Source organism: Sphaeramia orbicularis, chromosome 3 (assembly GCF_902148855.1).
Source record: "Sphaeramia orbicularis chromosome 3, fSphaOr1.1, whole genome shotgun sequence".
Taxonomy (NCBI): domain Eukaryota; kingdom Metazoa; phylum Chordata; class Actinopteri; order Kurtiformes; family Apogonidae; genus Sphaeramia; species Sphaeramia orbicularis.
This window is the reverse complement of record NC_043959.1, coordinates 52,700,315-52,725,348: the sequence shown is the minus strand read 5'-3', so window position 1 is coordinate 52,725,348 and position 25,034 is coordinate 52,700,315. Positions and strand designations below refer to the sequence as shown.

Sequence of the window (25,034 nt, the reverse complement as noted above, 5' to 3'; positions counted from 1 at the left end):
CAGTGATCCAAGCAGGTGGTTATGTAATATTGTGGGGGATATTTTATAGACAACCTGTGTGTTGTCCTTCCCTTTAGGACCACAGTGTACCATGGCTCCTTGGAGTAGTATTATGTGGTGGATTCAGTTCATGGAGGTGCAGGCGACAAATGTGCTGCAACTGTGTGATGCTGTCATGTCAGTATGGATGAAAACCTCTGGAGAATATGTCCAGCACCTTGTTGAATTCATGATATGAAGAATTAAAGTTGTTCTGAAGACAAAAGAGGCACAACTTGGTACTATCAATGTGTACTTAGTAAAGTGGCCAGTGCGTGTATGTTTGTGTGGATATAAAATATACAGTCCTAAAACATTTCAATAAAAATTACTTTTATTTAAAAAAAAAAATCACAAAATAGTTTTGGCAGAGCAGCTGCAGTAAGAACTGGTAGATTATTACAGTAATTATTACAAGTTGATATAAACTATTAGCCTACTTAAAATGATTAGAATAAACACGTACATCAGTAAAAATATGTCATGACCTAACACTAATGCAGTGTGTGTCATTAACAGGAAGCAGCGGTGTTTTATTGCATCAAGACCAAAAGTAATTTGCAGAACCTGTAAAAACTCTGCAATGTTCTTTGTGCTTTGTTGGTTTTTCCACCTTAAGTCCCTTAAAGTTGTATATTGCTCTTCATAATAAATAAAACTTGGTTTTAAAAAGTTCAGAACATTCCCTCTTTAAAAATAGGACTTCATGTTAATTTGTAAAAAGTCATATCTTCTGAGTTTGCTTCCTCTTTCTTGTGTTGGTTTCAGCAGTTTTATTTTCAGTGTGGCCAGTCACACTTCCAGGGCTCAGATTTGGGTGCTTTGAGACACTTCCCCAACTTCTCACAGCCTTCTGGGGCCCAGTTCTGTAAGAATATGCACACAACTATTCAGACATACAAAATAAACCTTCAGAATCACATATTTATTCAGTTAAGGGTTCAGATGTTTGGAGTGGAAAGTACTTTGTTATTTTTATGTCTGTCACTTATGTCTGGTCTTAAGTATTCAAAGTAAAAACAACTATCATCAGTAGCAGTAAGATTACAGACCATCACACCATGCATGTGCAGTAGTTGTAGATATAAATCGAAAATTTAGAATACAGTTTACTATGAATTAATTTGCAGTATTAAAACCACTTTAACATCAGTCAGACAAATATAAAAATAGTGCATTGCAATAAAAGTGTAACTGTCCTCTACAGACGACACAGTGTTTTACTAAAACTGATGCACAATATGTGTCCTAACAGTGAGCAACCTACTAGAGATACTAGATTTGAAAAAAGAAAATCCACAGATCCAGTGGGACAGAGAATTAGATCATAACAGAAATGTGATTTTCAGTTCATCTCATAGTTAAGGATATAAACACTATAATCCATGTTATGTCATCTCTTCTTAACCAGTTCACACCAGTTTAGAATCAGTCAATGTATTTCCATAAATTTTCCATCACTGACACTAAACTATGGAATGATCTTGTGCTGTCGTTCATGTATATTTTTTTTTCAATCCTTTTTAATTATTACTTGGTTTTCATTACTGACTTTAGTGACATGACAATTTATGTAAAGCTCTTTCAGTAACAGTTTTTGATTAAATAAAATGAACTAAACGTTAACTATAAAACTGACTGATTTTATTTACCACAAGGGGGCAGTACTACTTTACAAATGAATCATCAGCATTGATTCTCAGTGTGATCTTGGAGAACACAAAGCCTCATCTGAATTTAGCTGCTTTAGAATCATCTGCAAAGAGTCATCTCATCACAGATATATGATCCAGGAGAAAAGATTGGTGTTGTAATATGTAACTTTATCAAACATTCTGGAACAAACTGAATAAATATGAAAAAGCTAAATATGCTGTTGTGCCAATAATAGTTGACTGTCTTTGAGACTTCTCTATTCAGGGATATATATTGGTAATCATTTCATCCATAAAAAGTTAGTCTTTGTGAAGTATTTGATAACATTTGGTAAGTGATAACATTTGTTATTAACATCTTTTTTTTTTCTGGTGATCTTTAATGGTTTTACATTATTCTGCTATGAAAACTGTAACATCTTACAAATAACAATGAAGCCTAATGTCACAGAAAATTAAGTTTCATTCTTAACTTAAAAAAAAAACTCGGCATATTATATAAGTCTCACCATCACAGCCAAGTCACACATGTTCAGCTGGGGAGCAGCAGGTACCAGGGACTTCTGATGCTGCTCCACGACTGATGAGATCCTCCCCAGAGCATCTTGGTACTCGTTACTCAAAACACTACAAACATACAAGGGTAACAGTCATTATTATCTGTTCTGGTAAGACTGGTAAGACAAAGTCTATTTTGCTTAGTAAATGAGACACAAAAGCAAAAACAGCTTATATTTGGAGGGAGCTGAGAGGTAAATGTCATTTTTGCTTGAAAATTGGATAAACAGTCTATTTTCAAAGCAACAGACCATTCTTCTGCCGATCAATCCATCTGTCACCATATTTATCTTGGAAGATCAATTGGACAACAAGGAAATCACAGAACATAGAAAGATAGAAGAATAGAGAATTCAAAGCACATAACTACATCAAAAATGGCAAAAGGAAAATCAGTAGAAAACTTTTAACAGCTTAAAAAGGCTGACTGACAACCTCAAGCACAATTTAAAACTTTTCATAAAGATGTAAAACTGAGGCATGAACACACTTTGACACATGCACATATGTTATTTCCATACATATAAAGGTCATGTCCAGTGCATACACACGATGCGCATGCTAGTTTTTTAAATCATATATCTGTTTTTCCCCTTAGTTTTTCAAGTTGTTTAACTGTGAATTTCAAAAACACACACATAACAACATGCGCAAATACACACAGAGATAAACATAATTCCACAATTTGTCTGTCCTTTTGAAGGAGGATGCTTATCTCATTATATCAAGAACAGGGACATGCAAAAGCTTTCAACAACAAAAACAGAAACATAAATGCATAAACACATACACAGGCCATCCATGCTGGTGTCCTCTGGGGGAACCCACTCAGCAGGGTGAACTATGTAACCCCTATCCCATCCCCTGTCTCTCAATTACTGGCGTTGGACACCAGTGAGCCACAGCACCTCTGTGCATTATTATATTCAGTGTGTAAAACACAGGGGCCCTGAAGGCTTTCAAAGGAACGCTGCTCTCAATAGGACCTGTAGGGTTAATGGGCTGTGTGTGCACGTGTGTGTGTGTTGGGAGAGTGGGCGTCTGGTGGCGTGACACACGGATACACAAATATCAGCAGTGCAATTACACCCCTGATACACTCGCCAGCAGCACCTGTGCCAGCCTTCCATCCTCCCTCCACTGCAAACCCGGCCCTCTGATTGGCCCCTGGGGAACATGTGCATGTGTGTGAGGTGAAGTGTCAATTAGAGTAATAACCCCAGGCCCTGTCCAGCTCACACCTACCCTCCCTCTTAGATCTCCCACAGGGCAGCAAGGCTTCCTCCATCAGCCAGCACCTGCTCCTTTTCTTGATACTCAGTCTTTACTTTCCCCCACAATTACTCGACTGGTAGCGCTCCATCTGCAATTAGCCACTATCCTTGTGTACCACATTCGTCATAAGCATGCTATCTTTCTATTTTGACCCTCGCTGATAAGGAAAAATCTCCCTTCCCTCAGTTAAAAAAAAAAAAATCAGAGATTCAGATTAAATTGCCTCAGCTATCTAAAATCGCAAATTCTGCTTCCCATGATCCCAATCAGCAAGAGGGATATTTCATTCCCCAACTATCTGTGCCTGCTACTGATAGCCATGATTCATTTTGTGATAAGTGATAAAGCAACTTAATACAAGTAAATGTAGGGGAGATTTATCAGAAAGCTGTAAGTATTCAATTCTTGCATACAAGTCTGCAAGCAAAGCACTGCATGTACTAAGAAACTTGCACAAGACATAAAGTTTCTATTGTTTTGTCTATGCATTGGAAATTTTACAGTGCAGACCTCTAAATCAAAAACTAATAATATCATTTGTTTATGCCCCCTCTGCAAACAAATAATGAAAAGCCCACAGTCAGCACAGCTCATTATCATGATTATAACCCTTAGCTTACTGGTGTAGAGGCAAAATCTGGAATAATAAGCAGGCACTATGCAAATGGAGTCTTTTGATTTATAATGTATGGCACCCAAGGGGGATGGGGGCATTGCTCAGGTGTGTCACCACTCTGATTACTGATTCATAACACTATTGCTGGAGCACTCACACACACACACACAGATACACACAAACATCCACACAGTAGCAGAAGGTGGGGGAATTGAGGAGACAATCAAATACATCTGTCCTGCCTGCCCCTCCCTCCACCATCTTCTCCACCCTGGTGGAAATTGAGCACTTCACTGAGGACTATTGATTGGGGATACAAGAGCTCGGTGGCAGGCAGCAGATGAGGCCATTCTGCGCGGGGCTGCCTGCAGTGTTTAGGGCCGGGACTGCACTCGGGATGACCAAGGGGCTCTGGGGACGTGAGCTGAGGTAGGTTGGTAAGAGCCGAGGATGAGTTAACCTCAGGGCTGTAGGTCACGGAGACACAGGGCGAAGGCAGGAAAAGGCTATGAACAAATCCAGATTGGATCCAAACACATGGACTTAGTTACATAAAGAAGTGGACCACCGCACCTGGACAGATGGACCACCAACACAAGCTCCTCATCATACTTCACATCTACTGTATAAATGTCCGTACAGTGTTCAGTTCTAAACAAAAGAAACCCAACAGGACTAAAAGCTGTTATATATCAGATTCCAAATGATGTGGCAGATCATATAATTTTTTTTTTCAATAGTGACTGTTCAGGACTATGGATGTGTGTGTACTGCTTGCTAGATCACAGCCTGCGACAGTAGTGAAGGTATGTGTGCAGACAGGCCCTACATCATCTTAAGTGGCTCTTTAGGTGCAGACAGAGATTAATGATATCTAGGCAGCCAGTCCAGCTGGGGGACCGAGGAGCACACGGACAAAATGTGTACACACACACACACACACGTGTACACACACAATACGATGGAGGAGAATGGTCCCAGTGGATCTGGAGGGGACAGCAGCTGAGTGGTAAGAAGTGAAAGAAAATGCATAACGGTAGCTAGAAAGAGAACAAGAGAGGATTAAAGGAGGAAAGTAAGACAAAAGTTTAGAGAGAAGAAGAATTAATAGTGTAGATTAAAGCTGATAGCAGTGTGGGTCATGCAGAAGGGTGTGGACTGGACAAACCCACTGACCCTTCTCTGCAGACATGAAAAATGAGCGCACTTTTATTTTTATTTTTTTACGATTTGTGTGTGCATGTGCGCACACACCCAGAACTCAGCAGCACAACACGTGGCTGCATATTGATTGGTTTTTGCTTCTTTTTTTTTTTTTTTATTCTTCCAAGTAAATAGCAAGGCTAAAAGGTGGGCAAATGAAAAACAACATTAATGTTTTATCATCCAATCTCACTAAAAGAAGCCCATGCAGGAGGCAAAGAGGAGATGAGGAGAGAAAATATAAGAGGCATGGCTGCAGAGGTGAGAAAAGAAAGGTCAAACTGCAAGGTTTTACAGCAACAGGGAGAAAAAATAGATACCATGGACAAAAGTACTATTCCCTCAGAGTATTTTTAAGATTATCTGAATACATACCTCATGGTGTCAGTTTGTAATATTTTCTAAACTATGATACTAATGTAAAGAAAGGTTCTGGTCTATATATCTTCGCATCCTTATTTACTAATGCTAGCTTTCATTGTCTGTGTCATCTTGCATCACTCTCTCCTCATGGTGATTCTTAACACTGCTCTGAGCTGAAGCAGAGACACAAAACTCCATTAAACAGCATTCACTCTCAATTTAGACCTGAACAATTTATCTCGCAATTTTAACCTGCAGCGGTGCACCGGAGGGCCGGCGGGGAGGGGGATTGTGATCTTCAAGGAGTTGTTTGCAATCACAAAGAGAAGGGTGTAATCAGATGCACACTGGCTGAGAAGATCAATTTGCTGCTTTCTCTTTCATGCCCCTAAATCAGCATTGATCATATGATACATATACATGCAACAAGCAAACTACTTTCATCTATTGTTTTTTTTGTGGTTGTTCCCTTTTGTCTTCAGAGTTTATTATTCAAGGTGACTGACCTGAGAGGGAACTTCTCCCCAGGATCCCGTCCCAGGTGGAAAATGAGTGGCTGCATTGTGTGCTCTGTTTGGTTATGAGTTGTCACACCTGGAACCTCTTGACCAGGACAGAAATTAATACCCTGAAAAAAGAACAAACACAAAAAGACATATGCATGGGTAGCTTGTTTTTCACTAGAATGACCAATTTGAAGCAGGTCTAAGAATTAGGTTTTGCTTATTGAACATTCATTCATCATCTGAACCTGCTTTATCCTCACTAGGGTCACTGGAGCCTATCCCAGCTACTTATGGGCGAAGGTAGGGTATACCCTGGACGAGTCGCCAGTTCATCGCAGGGCTGACATATAGAGACGAACAACCAATCACTCACATTCACACCTATGGGCAATTTAGATTAACCAATTAACTTATCAGTACATTTCTTTGGATGGTGGGAGGAAGCTGGAGCACCTGGAGAGAGCATGCAAACTCCACACAGAAAGGTCCCTGGTTGGAATGTTTATTGAACAATGCACATTAATTAAAAAGACAACAAATACATTACACATAGGTACCAAATTTATCCATACATGCTAATTTTCTGGCAGGGTAATGCAATATAAAATTGCTTAAACACACAAATGTGCATAAGCATATACAATTAGTAAAACAAGGACATAACCATATGTCACATAAAACATTAAAGAAGTCATGCAAAAAAAACCAAAAACAAACTGCCTGATGATTTTGTCATTACAGAAGTCAGACAGGTTTAGAGCCTTCAGCTGAATGTTTTTCCAGCACACCCTGTCCAGTAGCACACAGTATATTATGAGTCTGGACAGACATGAATGTAGACTGCAACTTGACTAGTTTGTGGAGGCAAACAACTGTTAGGCAGTGAGTGAACTTTCTCCATTTCTGAGCTCAAAGATGTCTGTTGTCATAATTGTATTCATAGAATCTGAATCCAGACACACTATCTGACCTCTGGCTTTAAGCCTTCATATAAAGAAATAATTCTACTCTCAATGGTGACTGGTCTTATGTCTACACACAGTATATGTCAACATACAGGTCTGCACGGTTCTATAGATATTTGCAGTATAAACACATTTTCTGATCACTTTCATCACATATACCTTCAAAAAGTGTAATGGCTAAAGTTGAAGACACTGATGTTTAGATTCAGATGTGGAACAACCTGCTACACTGAACTGAATGTTTAGTCTCACTGTCATATCATCTGTATGCATATTGTCTTCAGATTCACTGCATCATTTTCTGACATTACTCTGAGCTCCTTCTAAAAGTGTTTCTAGTAATTTGCCAGAGTAGTTTTCTTCCTTTTGTGAATCTACTTCACTTCTCAACAACTTGGCCCCCACTCCCTGACTTCATTCTCATGAGCCTGGCAGCGATCACAAGCTGATTGAGTCACACTCACTCCTCCAAAACCCCCTGGAGATCTGCCTTCTCCTTCAAAAACGCACACATACACACACATACACACTTTTTGATGAGCACAACTAATATTGAGAAGGCATTCATCTGTAAGGCGCTGTCGCTGCCCCCCTCTGAGACTGCTAAACACAGCACCTCAAAATACATATAGAAGAGAGTCTGCGAGAAGATAGATACCCCCCGCCCTGCGCAGCCTCCTCTGATCCAGACTTGTCCTGTCTTTTGAAGCCAACAGCTTAGAAATGCAGAAAAGAAAAAAAAAAGAAAAAACATCATCCCAGAGGAGCAGCAAGAAAAGACCTGCTGTGTGTATCTCCCTGTCTCTTGTACCCAAGACGTAACAGAAGAACTCCATATCTTTCCTGGCATTAATGCTATGGATACAGTGAGGTTGCTTTCAAACTGGAGCAGAGCAGTCTCTAGTACAAGATAAGGTGCATAAACACCCAGGGGTTGCAGGATAGATTCTGAAAAAAGGTAATATTGCACACCTTTTTGGATCTAAAAGGAGAAGAAATCAAAGAATGTATATATCTTGTGGAAATTATAAAAAACAATAAGCAAGCCTTCATATCAGCTTGTTTTTGGAAATTCACATAATATTCTCCAATTTGTAGATATGAAGCTACAAGAATATTCCACTGTTCCATGACTACTTTGGGAATGAAATTCAAGGAACAAAGTATTGTTGACAAGGCAAGGGTGTATTGACATCTAAAGATCCAACTAGCAGAAGTAGTTCAGAACAGTCTATCTACTGTCAATTCCTGCTACAAAATTATTAGCAGAAAATAATGTCAGTACGCAACAGAAGACTAACAAGTGTCTGAGAATCACTTCAGTTTTCATTCATCATCCTGTGAGGTTTTCAATAAGGTTAAAAAAGCTATTAAAGCTGTCAGATCTCCTACTGCAGCATAACTTACTCAACAGTCGAGAGACAAAAGAGTGAACAGAATCTATATTTCACAATATTAACATCACTGCACTGCCTCCAGAGAGTCTGATGAGAGTCATTTAAGCCTGTGAAATTTCTCATTTTCCTCCTGGCTGAGCTGCATGAACACAGCCAGGACAGAGCAATACTTCTCCCTGCTATTAACCTGTAATTTTGTTCTTCCCTTGTTTATTTCTCACCACAGGCCAAGAAAAGCAAATTATATTTTTAAGTATTACGAACACTATAAGGAGCAAGCAGGAAATCACAATTTCTTTCCCACTGCAATAGATTTTTGATTGTATATTTCTCTTGCCAGATGGATAGTATATGGGGATATTTAGGGTCGACATTATTGGATAGAATGATGAAAGTTAACAGAGAGTTGAAGATATTTGTACCACAGAAGGCCAAGACATGAAGCATATTCTGAAAGCCAACTTAACCTGAGTATGATATTTATACAATGACATGTGGATCACTTGATAGGAGCAGTTTAAGAAAATATTAATATGCCACAGAATGGGAATTGACGTTTTCCTTTACATACACACAGACATATGCACATCTGTATGGAGAATAGAACATGTATGTACATGTTTTCTCCTGTTCTTTCTCTCTTTCATGTACACGCATCAATCGATAGGCAACTCACAGGCAATCAGACGCCATTATTTGTGAAGTTCCACTTCAGTTCACATGAGTTGATAAAGGAGGCCGCTATTGATTCAGCGGCCCTGAAGGAGAGAGCAATTTAAGCGACCGATGGGGCATAAAACAAACTGGATCACAGGAAAAGCAGAGCCATGGAGAGAGGAGAGGGAGACATGTTTTTACAGACAGAAAAGCAAAAAGAAGAACTATAGAGTCTTGCTTTTCAAGTGTCAGATTCCATATTTTTTCTGATACATGTAATCAACACAAGGTTGATGTAATTAAGGTAGAGACACACTGCCAGCATTCGTCTTTTCTTGAGCTCCATGATGCCACAAGAAAAAGAATACAGCAGGGAGTGAAGGAACGTAAACGGAGAGGAAGAAAATATCCACTGGAGTTAACAAACACGTCAACTCGTTGATGAATGATGTAAGTTCGCTGATGTGGGGGCTCTTCATTAATATTCATTACGCTCTGATGTACACAGCAGTCAACTGATGAGCCATTTTCAAGATAATACCAACAGAGAAAGTGTTTGTGTGTTTGAGTAAGATTAGGAGAGACAAAGAGGAAGAGCAAGAAAAAAAACAGAAAAAACAGAGTTAGAACAAAGTATCTAAAGGAACACTTACTGCTTTGAACTCTTCCCATGAGTTGCTCCAGGTCCAGTAGTGGGCCTTGTATTGTCCAAGCCTCACAGCCATCAGCTCATTACCACGGTAAAAGAAGATGGGCCTGTTAAGGACCATAGGACAGACAGAATTAATACAGCAAGTATACAAGTATACTCTTCTGATTAAAAAAGTGGGTTAAACTTAAGACCTTTCAAGAACCTTTTGAGACCTTTATGACTAGCATTTCATGTCAATATTTGGCAGAATATAAAATTCAATTCACTTCCTGACATTAAATCTGAGTGTGATGACAAAAATGACAATGCCTGTGTCTAAGCAAGGAGCAGTATATTGATTCCAGGTTGGTTTTACTCTAGTTTTTGTCACAGCATACTTTTTTTTTTTCTCAAATACATATTTAAATTTGAGACTGGAGTTAATATAACTTTAGACCAGTAATGTTAATGTAAATGCAATTTTTAAGATCTGTTAAATTCATACTAGAGAATATTTCAAGACACTTTAGGGCTTAAAAATACAGGATTTCACTCCTTTTATTTTCACTTCTTGTATTTTCCAGAGATGGGAGTAAGACATACATGTGCAAGAAACAATGAAGTCTCAAGCCTTAATCTTTAAGTCTTAAGACTGACAAGTCAAGTCATATGAGCTTCTGTTCAGCTCCTACATGAAACTTGAGCCATCAATTACACGCTTCCAAGAAGAACAAATGTGGTAACTGTGGAGCTTGGAAATTCAAATTTCAACCTAAAGCCCTAAAAGACTCTAAAGTGAACAGTGATGTCACACAGATATAAATATTAAAGAAAGTAAATACATTTAAATGGATAAATAAATGAATAGAATAGAATAGAATAGAATAGAATAGAATAGAATAGAATAGAATAGAATAGAATAGAATAGAATAGAATAGAGGCCTACAGGATTTACATTACTGACAGTGGTACAATGTAATGAACTATTTCCATTCCATTCCTATTTCCATGAACCATTTCACTGCTCAATGGACACTCTGACTTTCAACACTTTAACTACATTTAGCTGATTATTCTATATATCTCATTTTGAATTAAATAAATTGTAGAATACATTATTTTTTTCTTGTCGTGGAACATTTAAACAGTGTCATGTAGATACTTTTAAGCAAACAACCCAAATACCCAAATACCTGTCATTAATATTACATCAAACCATGAAAACATATTCCAACTATTCAAGTAGTTCTAGTGTCATAAATACTGACATTAAGTATTAATTCATTATTATATTCCTAAAAGGCTTAGTGCATTCTCTTTTTTTATCATAATTGGAGAGTGTTCTATTTATTTATTTTTTTTAAATATCTTTTTATTTCACAAAAGAAAATCCTCCAGATACAGTATATACTTACTTACTTCTTACTTTTTACAATTCTCCTTTGTGCATTCTTCCCACCTCCCATCTCTAAAGGAATAAACCAACTAAACACACTCAAAAGTAACAGGCCAAAATACACGTCTAAAGAAGGAGGGTGTTTTATAATGATCAATACATATTGCATTAGCGATCACTCAGTCATGTGTCAACAACCCAGTGTGACACCTCTCAGTATCATTCTATGGTTAATGTGGTGTCAAAAAAATCTGTATTTTCATCAAAAGTATTCAATTTGTATTCAAAAGTATTTAACCTGATGTTCAAAAAGTTTTCAACCTATATTCATTTGCATGCCTGAAGTTATTCTTGATGTAATGTGTGGATTGTCCCAGAGTAGCTGACTTTTTGCCTGGGAGACCTTTGAAAAAACGAACACGTGAAGCCATCGAAAGAACACGTGAAGTTGTGGAAAGTTACAAAATGGGGCGGGAAGAAAAAGCATGTGAGCTCATGGAAAGTTTCGGCAAACGTGGTGTACAAGAGAAGTACACGTGAGGAAAAATTTTGGACATTCTGGGAAATAATTTACATTTTCTGGGAAAAAGTTTAATATTAATATATGATAAATTAATTCTAGGAATCAACTGCATATGTATATTCTCTGACCAATCCTGATAGACACCAAGAAAATCGTACCCTATCGGAGACAAGCTAAAAAAAGGGGGGTTCCGACGTGTCTAGATTAATGTTCAAAATATGATAAAAAATGGGTATGGTTTGTAGCTAAACCCAACCTACTTCTGATAACATAAAAATGGTCTCCCGGCACGAAAAAAGTCAGTTGCTTCTGCGGATGTCAACTCAGTGTTTATTTTATGCATGAATAAACACTTTATGCGGCTCCAATTCTGCTCGATCTCCGACTTTGACTTGACTTTGTGTGCATTTACTTGACGAAGCTCCACTACGTAGATGAGAGTACAGAGACGTAAATTCAACATGCCAGAGTACAGTGAGGAAGAGCGTCAAAGGGACCAAAGATGTCTCCCACCTGCGGCAGTAAATTTTTCACAACATTAATTTGTCAAGTTGTCTGCCCCAAAGTCTTCATTCATTCATCAGTTTTAGTCAAGTAAGTCTCCACTCCTAAAAATAGTGATTTAAGTCTGACCTCATCCATCCATTCATTTTCAGTTCATCACAGGGCTGATAAATACAAACAACCATTCAATCTCACATTCACACCTTTGGGTAGTATAGATTGACCAACTAACCTTTAGAGAACCCATGCAGACACTCTGGAATCAAACCCAGGAACTTCTTGCTGTGAGGCGCTAGTGCTAACCTGCCCCACCATGTCACCCCCTAACTCAAGTCATGTGACTCAACTCCCCCACCTCTGCTATTTTCTATTTCCTTCTACCAGTGGTCACCACATCAAATCATCTGCTTCCATCTAACCCTGTCCCCTGCATCTTTTACCTGCATGTCCTCCTTCTCCACATCCATAAATCTCCTCTTTGGTCTTCCTCCTTGTACACGAGGAACATATCACTGCTCTCATATGCCAGTGTGATAATATACTGTACATAAAAAGTGGAATTCTGACCCAAAATCTAGGTCACAAAATATCACACTTCTTCAAATTCACCTGATTTGGAGAGTATGTGATGGTTTCAGCAGGACCGGTGTCAGGTCCAGTCCATCCAGGGTTCGGTCATCAGGAGGGCTGATACCAGCTAGGGCCAGACTGGTGGGGTACAGATCCATCACACTGGCCAGTTCATAGCTCACCTAATAAGAAAAAGGAAATTTAAGGAATGTCACCACTCCCTGCTATATAAATAGTCAGTCATATAAGGCCAGCTCTCACTACCCTAAACTCTGTGTAACCCCAGTTTTCCACATGTTGGTCTCTTAAACATCCATTCCAATAGTTCACAGAATCATTTTTTCTTGCCATTGAAGCATTACACACACTACACAATAGGAGTAACATAAGTTTGTTCTCCTCATGAGTGTAAACTCACCAACAATGCACAGTCATGATAGGATGTTTGGGCACATGTAGGGAAAAGGTGCATTTCTTTACTCTCCTGTCTAATCTCTGTTTGCAGTTTATTATAAAACCTCCAAAATATGTCTCTTTCTAAATTAGTTTTAGGGGGAAAAAAGGAAAAAGGGAAAGAGGAGAGGAAGTAGGGAGAGGACAAGGCCCGGGCAAGCATGCGGCTGGAGCTGGAGCGAGCTGGTGTTTTATCTCCTTCTCCCAGTCCCTGTGAAAAGCTTTATTTTATTTATAAACTTTGAACTATTTTCAGATAAAATGCCATTTTTTTGCTGTCATCCTTGATCTTCCGTTCCATTCTCTCCTGAGCGAGCCTTAGAGGGAGACGGCACGCTCACAATCAGATAGCGCTATCAGGCCTCTGCAGCTGCAAAGCCATGTGCCTCTGCGCTCCTATCGTCAGCCGGCACACATACAGACACACACATACACACATATACGCTCACACACACAACCTCCTAAGCACTGAAATGAATTCCCTTTTCTTCTGTATCCACAGAACTAGCCACAGAAAGGGCTCTGCAATGCATTCCATGATCTATCTGCACATCCAGACACTCGTTCTCTCTCACACACACACAAACAGCAACAGATTTAGTCCTTCACTCCATTTTTCTTTTTTAAAGTTCCCCTCACCCACATATGCACACACTCCAGTGCAAGCAGACACACACACAAAAACCATTAAAGAAGCCAGGACAAAAGGACACAAGAAGAAGAAAAAGTGACATTTAGTTGGTAATAACTGCATGACCAAAAACTCAAAACTTTCAGACCAGTCTGACAGAAGTTGAGCTCATGAACTGCCATCTTTTATTTTCTTTATTAGCTTTGCCCTCTTTTGCAGTCTACACTGAACTTCATTCTTTCTTCTTCCCTTTTTTGTCTGACTCATCACTCTCTATTAATGCCTTGCTCTTTCTCTCATTCTTCTAGCGCTGTGACTGCTGATGTTGGTTATCTGAGGAGGCAGTGCTTCTATCCCTGTCTCTGCCACTCTGCCTGTGTGTCTACTGTCTGATAAACACAACAAAAGGAATTGTGATGCTCTACAACATTGTGGGGCTGACAACCCCACCCACCTCCTCATCTTTGTTCATTCAGCCACCACCCTGGCCCTTTGGCCCCCTTAGGCAGTAGGGGAATGCTGAATCTGCACCTGCTTCACGCCTCCCAGACTCCTTCATTCCAATGCACCCCCCTGCAGGTACTACACATTAAAGCTTCAGTATGTAAGACTGTGAGGGATTTAAGGAGGACCTAATTGCAGAGGAGGAATATAGAATTCATATTCATGTTTTTGTTCGGTGTATCACATAATTTTTTTTATTACCTTTGAATGAAGTGTTAATATCCACAGAGAGAGCAGGTCACTTCCATGGAGTGTGCCTTGTTGTGCCGCCATGTTTCTACAGAATCTCAAAATATACTTCCTCTTCTTTTTGTAATTTATTGTGGGTTAGTGGATACAGCCTTAAAGTGTACTATGTCAGCTACTTCATTGTAGTGTGGACCACAGTTATTATTCCTTAACTAAAAAACAGACATTGGCCAAATCAAACACAGGCTCTGATGAAAATGTAACTAGGGGTATTCAGTCAATTGTGATGTGATGCCACTAAACTTGGCATTATGGACCATTAATTCAAATTATTTGTAAGATACTTGTTCAATAAGATGAGCAAAGAATCTCAGTCTCATCAAGTTTCCTCACTCATCAGTTGAATCCACTGATAAAAAGCTTAATGTTACTGATAAAGGTTTGTTAAATGCTCATCTGAGTGGATTTTTTTCTTGAACTGCCCCCACCCCCAAAAATAACTCCTCATCTGAGATGTCTCTGTGCACATTTTGTTCAATAAACCTGCTGAAATCCCCTTTTAACAAAGGATTCCATGGTTATTTGTTGTCTCCGGTATTTTGTTCCACCAGATTATTGACTATAGACTGCAGATCAACAGAGATTTCATAAGAGTGTGAAATAAAAGAGAGAGCAGCCCTGTGTCTGGTCTGTCCTTTCTCCCATGCAGCGCTGTGTGATAAATCCAGAGCAGTAGAGTACAGTAGGTCCAACAAAGCAGCTTTGTCATCACAACCCCTGAGAGCTTCAGGGAGGATCTGTAGACCCTCATGCTTGTAGTCAAGCCATAATGACAAATATACACATGCATGTATCACATTGAGGTGCTATAATGCTAATTATATGTGCGTCTTTTCAATGGTATGTAAAGTTTCCTTTCACACATACAACTAATCTAGCAAGTATAGACACAAAAGCATATGTTTGTAGGAATGCAGGATCAAACAATAATTACACAGACATGTTCTGCACCCTAATGCATGCATATACAGAAACACTGGTCAATTATAATGTGGCAAAGGTGCAGCAAAGCCCTGCATACATAAAAACATTCCTGGCAATGTGGCACTGCCAGCTTCTTTAGCACACCTCCTCCTTTTCTCACCAGCCACCTCTTTTACTTCTTACTTGCTTCCTTCCATGCACCCCCCCTTCCTCCCCCCTCCTGTTCCTTTATCCTGAGCGCCTGGCATATTCAGATACTGAAGTCCTCATTACGGCTCAATCCAACCTCAGCAAACACACAAACAGATTAGCCGCTTAAGACGCTCCCAATCCCCCTCTCCCTCGCTACTCTGCAGTGCTATCAGGCCCCTGCACACCCCTGTGAGATGAGCCAGGGGCAAGGCTTACTGCAGACGGCAGCCTCCGCTCGCTCCTCCACCAAATCCCTCTGCGTCACAGCCCCGTGTCACAGCTGCCCCTAATACAATTAAAAGTCATTTGCAGAACGCATAGGCTTAGAGGATCACGGTGTGGGTGGGGGGTTAAATTGGGAAGGGGGAGAGAGAGAGTGAGAGAGTTGGGGCATTAATTCCAGCCAAAAATACTGTATTTGAGGAAACAGTGTAAAAGCGCCCACATGCTTTGTGGCTATAATCATACAGTTTATCTTTCCTGTTTACGGAGTTCAATCGCTTGATAGAAGTTTAATAAAGCAAAGATTAACTGCTCACGATGCCAGTGGGTCAGAATGCGCTCATGTAAAGTGGCAAATGATACACAAATTATACAAAATGCAGCTACCATTCAAAAGAGAGGATTAGTGAAATAATTATTCCTTTACTCTCAACCTGCTTTTCAGTACTGTACACTGCCTGCAGCTTTGAAGGAACATTTCAGCTCCTGATACCTGTTGTTGATGGATAGAACATTAGTGAGTTCAACACTGGCTGTGCGTGTGTCGTCGTCAACTTATGTTGGAGATTTTACAAATTAAAAAAATTATTCTTACTGAGCCTTCTTTTATATGTCCTGGCCACCATACAATAGCTGGTTCCCTCATGCCCCCTTCAAAGGTAGTCTCCTTCCCACAGAGGAAAGGTCCGTTGCTGCCACCTGAGGAATCACAAGTATTTAAACACATGTATCGATCATACACACAAAATACGTATGTTTTAATATAAACATACTTACTTTCATTTGGGCCAGACATAACAGCAGCCCCGTTATCCGATGTGAAGAATACAAATGTATCGTTTTCGATGTGAAGAGAGCGTAAAAGTGACAATATCCGTCCAATACTGTCATCCAGCTCCATTACTGCATCTCCATACCTGTGGCACATACATTCAGTCAGAGCTTAGAGGATGAGTGTACAGTTAAATATATCTTCAATGTGTCAATACAGTCAGTAAAATAAGTTACCGGCCACGCTGGCTCTGACCCAGAAAGGATTTAGAGGCGTAAACTGGGGCGTGAGTGGCATCTGGTGCCCAGTAGAGGAAGAAGGGCTGCTGGGATGCATGTTGCTCAAGTATAAAATCAAAAGCTTCCTGTTGAAGAGGGAGATGATGATGTTACTGCACTGTCACTGCAGATGTTATAGAATCAACCTCTTTTTCTTGACACACACTAAATCTTTCAGTGTTTTAGATAGGTGTCAAGTCATTATGAGGTCATATATAAAACAGGTTTAAAATTAGATTAGATTAGATTAGATTAGATTAGATTCCTTTTATTGTCATTGCAAATAAATACAACGAAATTTTAAAGCACAAGGTAAAAATGGGACCCAAAACCTATCAAAGAGAGTCGTTTCACAGAGTGTTAAGCTGCTGCATGTACACGCTCCACCTTGATGTTCATGATGTTTATATGTATACTGTAGCTATGTTTTTATGTGACATACAGTACAATAAAATACATTTATTTTAAAAGGTGCTACTTCAACTGGATGCACCTACATCCCTCCACCAGAGCAACTCTTCTTTATTTTACCACAATGTGGTACTGCTGAATCGGGATGTCTAATTGAATTAATTAATTTTTAGTTTGTTAGTTTATACATTGGAGAGGCTATTTTGATTTTTATATATTAAAACTGATAGTTAATTTTATGAGAAATACAACTGGGACTTAATTGAACAAATGCTTGATGACATTCCGATAAAGTTTTGTATTAGAGCTAATTTGATTGCATTCTATTACAACATATTAATTTTTATTGTAAATACAGTACTGTTCATAAGTCTGATAAGTAGCATATATGGGAAACATGTACAACAATAAAAATAAAAGTTTCAGGAAAAAAAACAGCTTCTACAAACTACAGTGGCAAGTATTTAGTGTGACCTCCCTTTGCACTTAACATGTCTTCAGGCTCTTTGACAGACAATATGAATTTTACTGCACTAATCTGTTACACTAAGCTGTTTTACACCAGGTTTCATTAAACAAATGTCAAACGTTTCTTATAGTTTTGGCTATTTTTTCATCATGGGAACAGTCATCACACTAAATCCTGATTATACCCTCTGGAAGCCACTACAGATAATTATATGTTTATAATATGTGTTTCATGTTTTTTTTTCTTGCTGTATCTAAAGAAAAGAGACAAAAATAGAGAAATAAATATGTCTGTATATTTCAACTCAGCAAAACCAACAAAGCTAAACAGGTTATAAGAATGTGGTAATGTACTGTGTATATTGGTTCTACATATTGTTTAAAATACTCCTCACTTACAAATAATCAGTGTCTGCCCTGAAAAATCATGCTGGTTGACCCCTAGTTGTGCCATATTTCTCCTAAACTCTAATTAAGTCTTAATACAGCAACCCTCGTCATTCATGTCATCAATGAAATACTGAACACACATTTCACATGAATCACAAACTGGTATAATATTGCACTAATTCACACCATGATAATGTACACAGTATTACAATGAACAGTAACATTCATTGTTCTAACGATAATCAAGTGTTGGCTTTTTGCTCTTTTACCCTTGTCACATTAATATCACTGACATCAGCACCATAAGACTCATTAATGGGACTCTACAAATCTCTGCTTGACAGATCTATCCTCTTCTGTGATGACATATTACACCTTTCAAGCATGCAGTGCATCTGTGCGTGATGCTTTTGATCCCATCAGGACCAGAATGGGAGGGACTGACAGAGGCATCAGAGATAATCAGTATGAGTATGCACAAAGTCAACCATCCACTTCTACCGGTGAAGTGAAAAAGCCACATTAATGATCAGAGGCCAAATTCAGGTTTTAATTGACTGTCAAATAAATCATGTAATTACCTTTCAGAGGAAAATGTGAAGCAAATGTTGTGTACCCTGCATCATCTGAGCCATTACTCACCTGCAGGTAGATCTGTGTGAGATTAGACTCTCCAGTCTTCTTGTTGATCTTAAACTCCTCATAATATCTAAAAAAAAAAAAAAACGGGACATAATTACACGATCAGAATCAGACTCAGTACAACAAAATTGAGGCAGAGCTCACAGGTTCAGTGCAAGAATTTACAAGACAAACAACAAATCATGGTTATTTACATTAAAAAACAATAAGTATTGCAAACTAAGAATATTGTAAAAAAAAATAAAAATAAAAATAGAATTAAGTAGTGCAAATGACATGAGAAGATAAATATTGTGGGATAAATAGTGTGGAAAAATAAAATAATACGAGACTGTAAACATTTGACAGATATTGCACATGTTATAGAGTATAATGAAATTATGTTTAGAGATTATTGTTTGTATTTATTTTCTTTTAATTTGATTGTTTTGTCAGGTTTTAAATCTACCTCAAAATAGACCAAAAACCACTGTACATAATATCATTAAGACAATAAATGCAATATCCTCTATTTCACGCTGTGTTTGGATAATTTAAAAAAAAAAAAAAAAAAAAGACATATTTGGGAAGTCCCAGCAGAGCTAAACAGAGGGAACAGTTAGGAGGTGTTGCTGAAGCGTAACGCCGCGAGTACAGACGCAGTGACAGGCATCTCTCTTTCTTACGCTTCACTTCTTCCAGGTGTCCTCGCACACAACCAGTGCAACCTGCTGTCCCTGGAGGGCGTGTGTGTTTGGGAGTGTACATGTCTATGTGTGTGCATATCTGTCCAGGGCCCAGGTATGTTGCGCTGATTAAACCCACGGCTAAGCGAAAAACACGCCCGGATGCCAGTTCCAATGACCCTGAATACGCATATGGCTGTTTTGGGGAAAACAAATGGGCGGAAAATGGAATACATAAGCACAGCTGGTACAGAGAAGGAAGAGGAGGGAGACACTCAGCTCATCCAGGGAAGGAAGCAGACACTGAGTCGTGAGGAAAGAACATTTTAATAGATTTTCAGCCTCTGTTTCTGTTTCTGTGATATGTATTTCTGAGTGCTTGCGTATAACTCTACCTGCCAACCATTTCAGTGTTGTTGTAGACAGGGATGTTGGGTCTGACGCTGCTGTTGTAAGGACCAAAGTGGCAGTTTGGCGCTCCAAACCACTGGTCAAAACCATTCCTCAGGGGTAGGTATTGAGGTCTGTGGCCCAGATGCCTAGAGTGAAAAACACAATATTCTTACAGTCTTTGAGGTTTATATAACTAAAAGATCACATTATGGTTGATGTATATTTTACACCATGACAACTTTCCCAAGAGACACAGTAGTCTATTAAATAGTGGTATACATTATGTCATTTTTAACAACACTTTTATGGACACTGCAGGAAAAAATAACTAAAGGTTTTGTGGTGATTACAGAATGATTTTCTTACAATCATTAAACAACTGCAAATGTACTATTGTCCAAGTCACAGAAAAACTACAACTCTATCAATGTATATGACTTTATATCTTGAACCCTTTACATTTTTAGATCTAGCTTAACCCATAAATACCCAAGCAGTCACTGGAAACTTAATCATCTACTGATCAAAAATGTTTAATAACTTCTGAACCATTAAACCTATCAATATGTTGAAATAATTGAGATAAAATACAGTTTGTCGTCTTTTCATGGTCATCAGATATGACTTAATTGGGTGTTCAAAAGCTCCGTAGTGAATGTAGAAACATCATCATCTTTTACAACACTTTGATTCACCAGTAAAACCCAGGGAATTGGATCAGTGACAGTGGATGGAGACACTTGGTTTATGTTCAGGTATTGATATCTTTCCTGACAAAGTCACTTATTCTTCAGCGTTCTCTGTTTCTGATATAATAACCTCTGAATTTACTCTGAGCTTTAATGAACATCGACATGGTCAGTGAATTAAATATAAGAAAAAACATGATTTACACTGAAAAGTGCTGAATAAAGATGATAATATTGCAATAAATGCTGATAAATCCCTTAAGAAAGGTCAAATATAGAGAAAAATTCATTTGGGAACAGCCACAAAAATAGCACTGGGTCTTGATGGGTTAAAGAATTTACAAAATGTTGTATGGACATCTGTCATTTTCCCCATAAAATATGCTGTTAATACAAATTCCTTCCTTCCTTAACAAGGCTCTTGTCTTGAAACATATGACAGGATGATGCTATGGAAAACTCACTGTGTGTTGCCACTGAGTAAAACAGGGACAGTCTGTGATTTTTCAAAGCTTCCAGGCTGGTTATCCAACATAAAGGCTTACATCAATAACTCTGAAGTCTCTTTAAATGATCTATGGTTCATTGTTATTCTTGAACTCTCTGGGTCTAAATTTATGTCAGTCTGAGTCCCTGATTATAGGAATCAGCTTCACCATATTCACATAAATATACATCATTCCCTCACAGTGTGAATCTATACACTCTCCTTTATTCCAGGTTAGTCTAACATTTAACTCTTACTTTATCAGGGAAGGCTTTAAAAACAAACAGGCACTTGAAGGTATGGTGTGTGTTCATGTAGCTTTGTGATGGTAACACTGATTAGAGATGTGTCTTTTGTCAGTGCTCAAGGTTTGTAGCCCCCCTTGGGTGCACTTTTCACCACTAAAGTACAAGATCATTTGTAAACACTGGCTAAATTGATGCAAATATGAGCATTTTACTGAGCTATGTCCTTCCACTATTTGCACTTTTTAACATATAATAAACTCTGTCAACCTGAAAACATTTTAGAAGCATCTAATATTTGATTAGAAAAATAAACATACCACTTGCCAACTATCTTGCTGATGTAGCCCCTTTTCTTCAGCAACTGGGGTAACAAAATCTCATCCTTAGAGATTCCTCCCACTATCTCCTGTGGTGTGTAAGCTGTAAAAAGGTTAACATTTTGTATGTCAAACTGTACACAGACTAAATAACAATTATAACAACTTGAGTAAGAATGCAATACCATTCCTAGCATGGCCATTAGTGGTGTAGAAACCATTTCTCACAGGCAGCCTTCCAGTGAGAAGTGCAGCTCTGGCTGAGGAAAAAATGACAGAATAATTTTAGCCGCTTGGCCTATGGGATAATGAAAGGATGATACTCATTTCATTGTGATATGATTATTACTATGTAAATTATACCCTTGATTAACAAAAGTTACAAAATGTGTTGTTGTGTTGTTCAAGTTTACAGTTCAAGTGTTAAATATATATATATATATATATATATATATATATATATATATATATATATACAGTACAGGCCAAAAGTTTGGACACACCTTCTCATTCTTTGCATTTTCTTTATTTTCATGACTATTTACTTTGTAGATTCTCACTGAAGGCATCAAAACTATTAATGAACACATGTGGAATTATGTACTTAACAAAAAAGTGTGAAATAACTGAAAACATCTCTTATATTCTAGTTTCTTCAAAGTAGCCACCCTTAGCTCTAATGACTGTTTTGCACACTCTTGCCATTCTCTTGATGAGCTTCAAGAGGTAGTCACCTGAAATGGTTTCCTAACAGTCTTGAAGAAGTTCCCAGAGATGCTTAGCACTTGTTGGCCCTTTTGCCTTCACTCTGCGGTCCAGCTCACCCCAAACCATCTCGATTGGGTTCAGGTCCGGTGACTGTGGAGGCCAGGTCATCTGGCGCAGCACTCCATCACTCTCCTTCTTGGTCAAATATCCCTCACACAGCCTGGAGGTGTGTTTGGGGTCATTGTCCTGTTGAAACATAAATGATGGTCCAACTAAACGCAAACCGGATGGAATGGCATGTCACTTCAGGATGCTGTGGTAGCCATGCTGATTCAGGTTGCCTTCAGTCTTGAATAAATCCCCAACAGCGTCACCAGCAAAGCACCCCCACACCATCACACCTCCCCCTCCATGCTTCACGGTGGGAACCAGGCATGTAGCATCCATCCGTTCACCTTTTCTGCGTCGCACAAAGACACGGCGGTTGGATCCAAAGATCTCAAATTTGGACTCATCAGACCAAAGCACAGATTTCCACTGGTCTAATGTCCATTCCTTGGGTTTCTTGGCCCAAATAAATCTCTTCTGTTTGTTGCCTCTCCTGAGCAGTGGTTTCCTAGCAGCTATTTGACCATGAAGGCCTGATTCACGCAGTCTCCTCTTAACAGTTGTTGTAGAGATGTGTCTGCTGCTAGAGCTCTGTGTGGTATTCATCTGGTCTCTAATCTGAGCTGCTGTTAATTTGCGATTTCTGAGGCTGGTGACTCAGATGAACTTATCTTCAGCATCAGAGGTGACTCTTGGTCTTCCTTTCCTGGGGCGGTCCTCATGTGAGCCAGTTTCGTTGGAGCGCTTGATGGTTTTTGCGACTGCACTTGGGGACACATTCAAAGTTTTTGAAATTTTCTAGACTGACTGACCTTCATTTCTTAAAGTAATGATGGCCACTCGTTTGTCTTTACTTAGCTGATTGGTTCTCGCCATAATATGCATTCTAACAGTTGTCCAATAGGGCTGTCAGCTGTGCATCAACCTGACTTCTGCACAACACAACTGATGGTCCCAACCCCATCAATAAGGCAAGAAATTCCACTAAGTAACCCTGACAAGGCACAGCTATGAAGTGGAAACCATTTCAGGTGACTACCTCTTGATGCTCATCAAGAGAATGCCAAGGGTGTGCAAGGCAGTCATCAGAGCTAAGGGTGGCTACTTTGAAGAAACTAGAATATAAGAGATGTTTTCAGTTATTTCACACTTTTTTGTTAAGTACATAATTCCACATGTGTTCATTCATAGTTTTGATGCCTTCAGTGAAAATCTACAATGTAAATAGTCATGAAAATAAAGAAAATGCGAAGAATGAGAAGGTGTGTCCAAACTTTTGGCCTGTACTGTATATATATATATATATATATATATATATATATATATATATATATATATATATGTATAACATTACATGAACTTTAAGTAAGTAGATAATGGGCAAAAATACAACAATGCTAAAAAAAAAAGTTTATCAGTGAGTATTTATAATTTAATAATAAAATAAGAATAATTTATAATTAAATATAAAGGCTGCAATAAAACTGATCTACTAGAGTAGATCAATGTAATTATAAATAATGAGTGATATAAACTTTTTTATCATTGTTGTATTTATGCCCATTATCTACTTACTTCAAGTTCATGAACTGTTCATTTTAAACTTTCTCTGCATTATAAAAAATAAACTATTAGTTGTACTTTGAACCTAAAAGAGGACTATATGCAATGTTCTCTCTAGACCATTACTTTAATATGTAGTTTGGTAAGAAAATCATGTAAAAATGTAGGCGAACTATAAAAGCACACATTGCATTGTTATATGTTGTGTGTAAGCAGTTGTGTGACACATGATTCAAACATCCTGCAAAACAGGAACTTCTGATTTAGGATTCACAACAGACTCACATGGGGAACACAGTGGGTTTGCAGTGTAGAAGTTTGGGAGCAACATGCCCTGAGCAGCCATGGCATCCAGGTTAGGGGTCTCTTTAGAGGGCTGGCCAAACACCCCCAAATCCCCCCAACCCATCTGTAAAGGACAGGAAGTAGAGTTTATGAGCATGTCCAGTAGTTACAGACTAACCCTAACAGACACAATCTGAGTACATAAACAGATACGTGTGTAAAGGCTGCATTAAACAAGATCTACAGCAGCACAGGGCTGCCATTCCATTCACCCAACCAGAACTACTGAACTGATAAAATACTGCTATTCATAAAAACACATAACAGAGAAAAAAATACTTACATCATCCATAAGCATGATGATAATGTTTGGAGGGTTTGATGCCTTCACTTTCAAGGAAGAACATATTACAGAAAAGACACTTAGAGTGAGAGTACATAGAACTCGCATAGTTAAGCTTTAGTCATATGAGCATCAACTTTGAGGAAGTGGGTTCTGTAGTGGTGCCTTCACGAGCTACTGCAGCGTAAGACACATCGGAGGAGACGTCTAGGTGCGGCGTTTTATGTATTTATT

The 25,034-nt window shown here is 38.7% G+C and overlaps 1 protein-coding gene across 2 annotated transcripts; it reads right to left on the bottom strand.

The window, feature by feature from the left end:
* Nucleotides 1-351: 351 nt before the first annotated feature.
* galns (galactosamine (N-acetyl)-6-sulfatase) lies at nt 352-24,934 on the bottom strand. 2 transcript variants are annotated; one of them, XM_030131243.1, is made up of 14 exons: nt 24,801-24,934; nt 24,458-24,581; nt 21,979-22,053; nt 21,794-21,896; nt 20,055-20,198; nt 18,995-19,061; nt 17,042-17,169; nt 16,811-16,950; nt 16,629-16,732; nt 12,898-13,040; nt 9,888-9,993; nt 6,216-6,337; nt 2,204-2,321; nt 352-905 (listed from the first exon to the last, which is right to left on the bottom strand). In XM_030131243.1, exons 1-14 carry the CDS (start codon nt 24,906-24,908, stop codon nt 819-821), a joined length of 1,569 nt encoding a protein of 522 aa, XP_029987103.1. In that variant the 5' UTR covers nt 24,909-24,934; the 3' UTR covers nt 352-818. The 2 variants fall into 2 exon arrangements, with proteins under 2 accessions (XP_029987103.1, XP_029987104.1); XM_030131244.1 differs by having other exon boundaries at nt 9,888-9,990.
* Between the last annotated feature and the right edge of the window lie 100 nt (nt 24,935-25,034).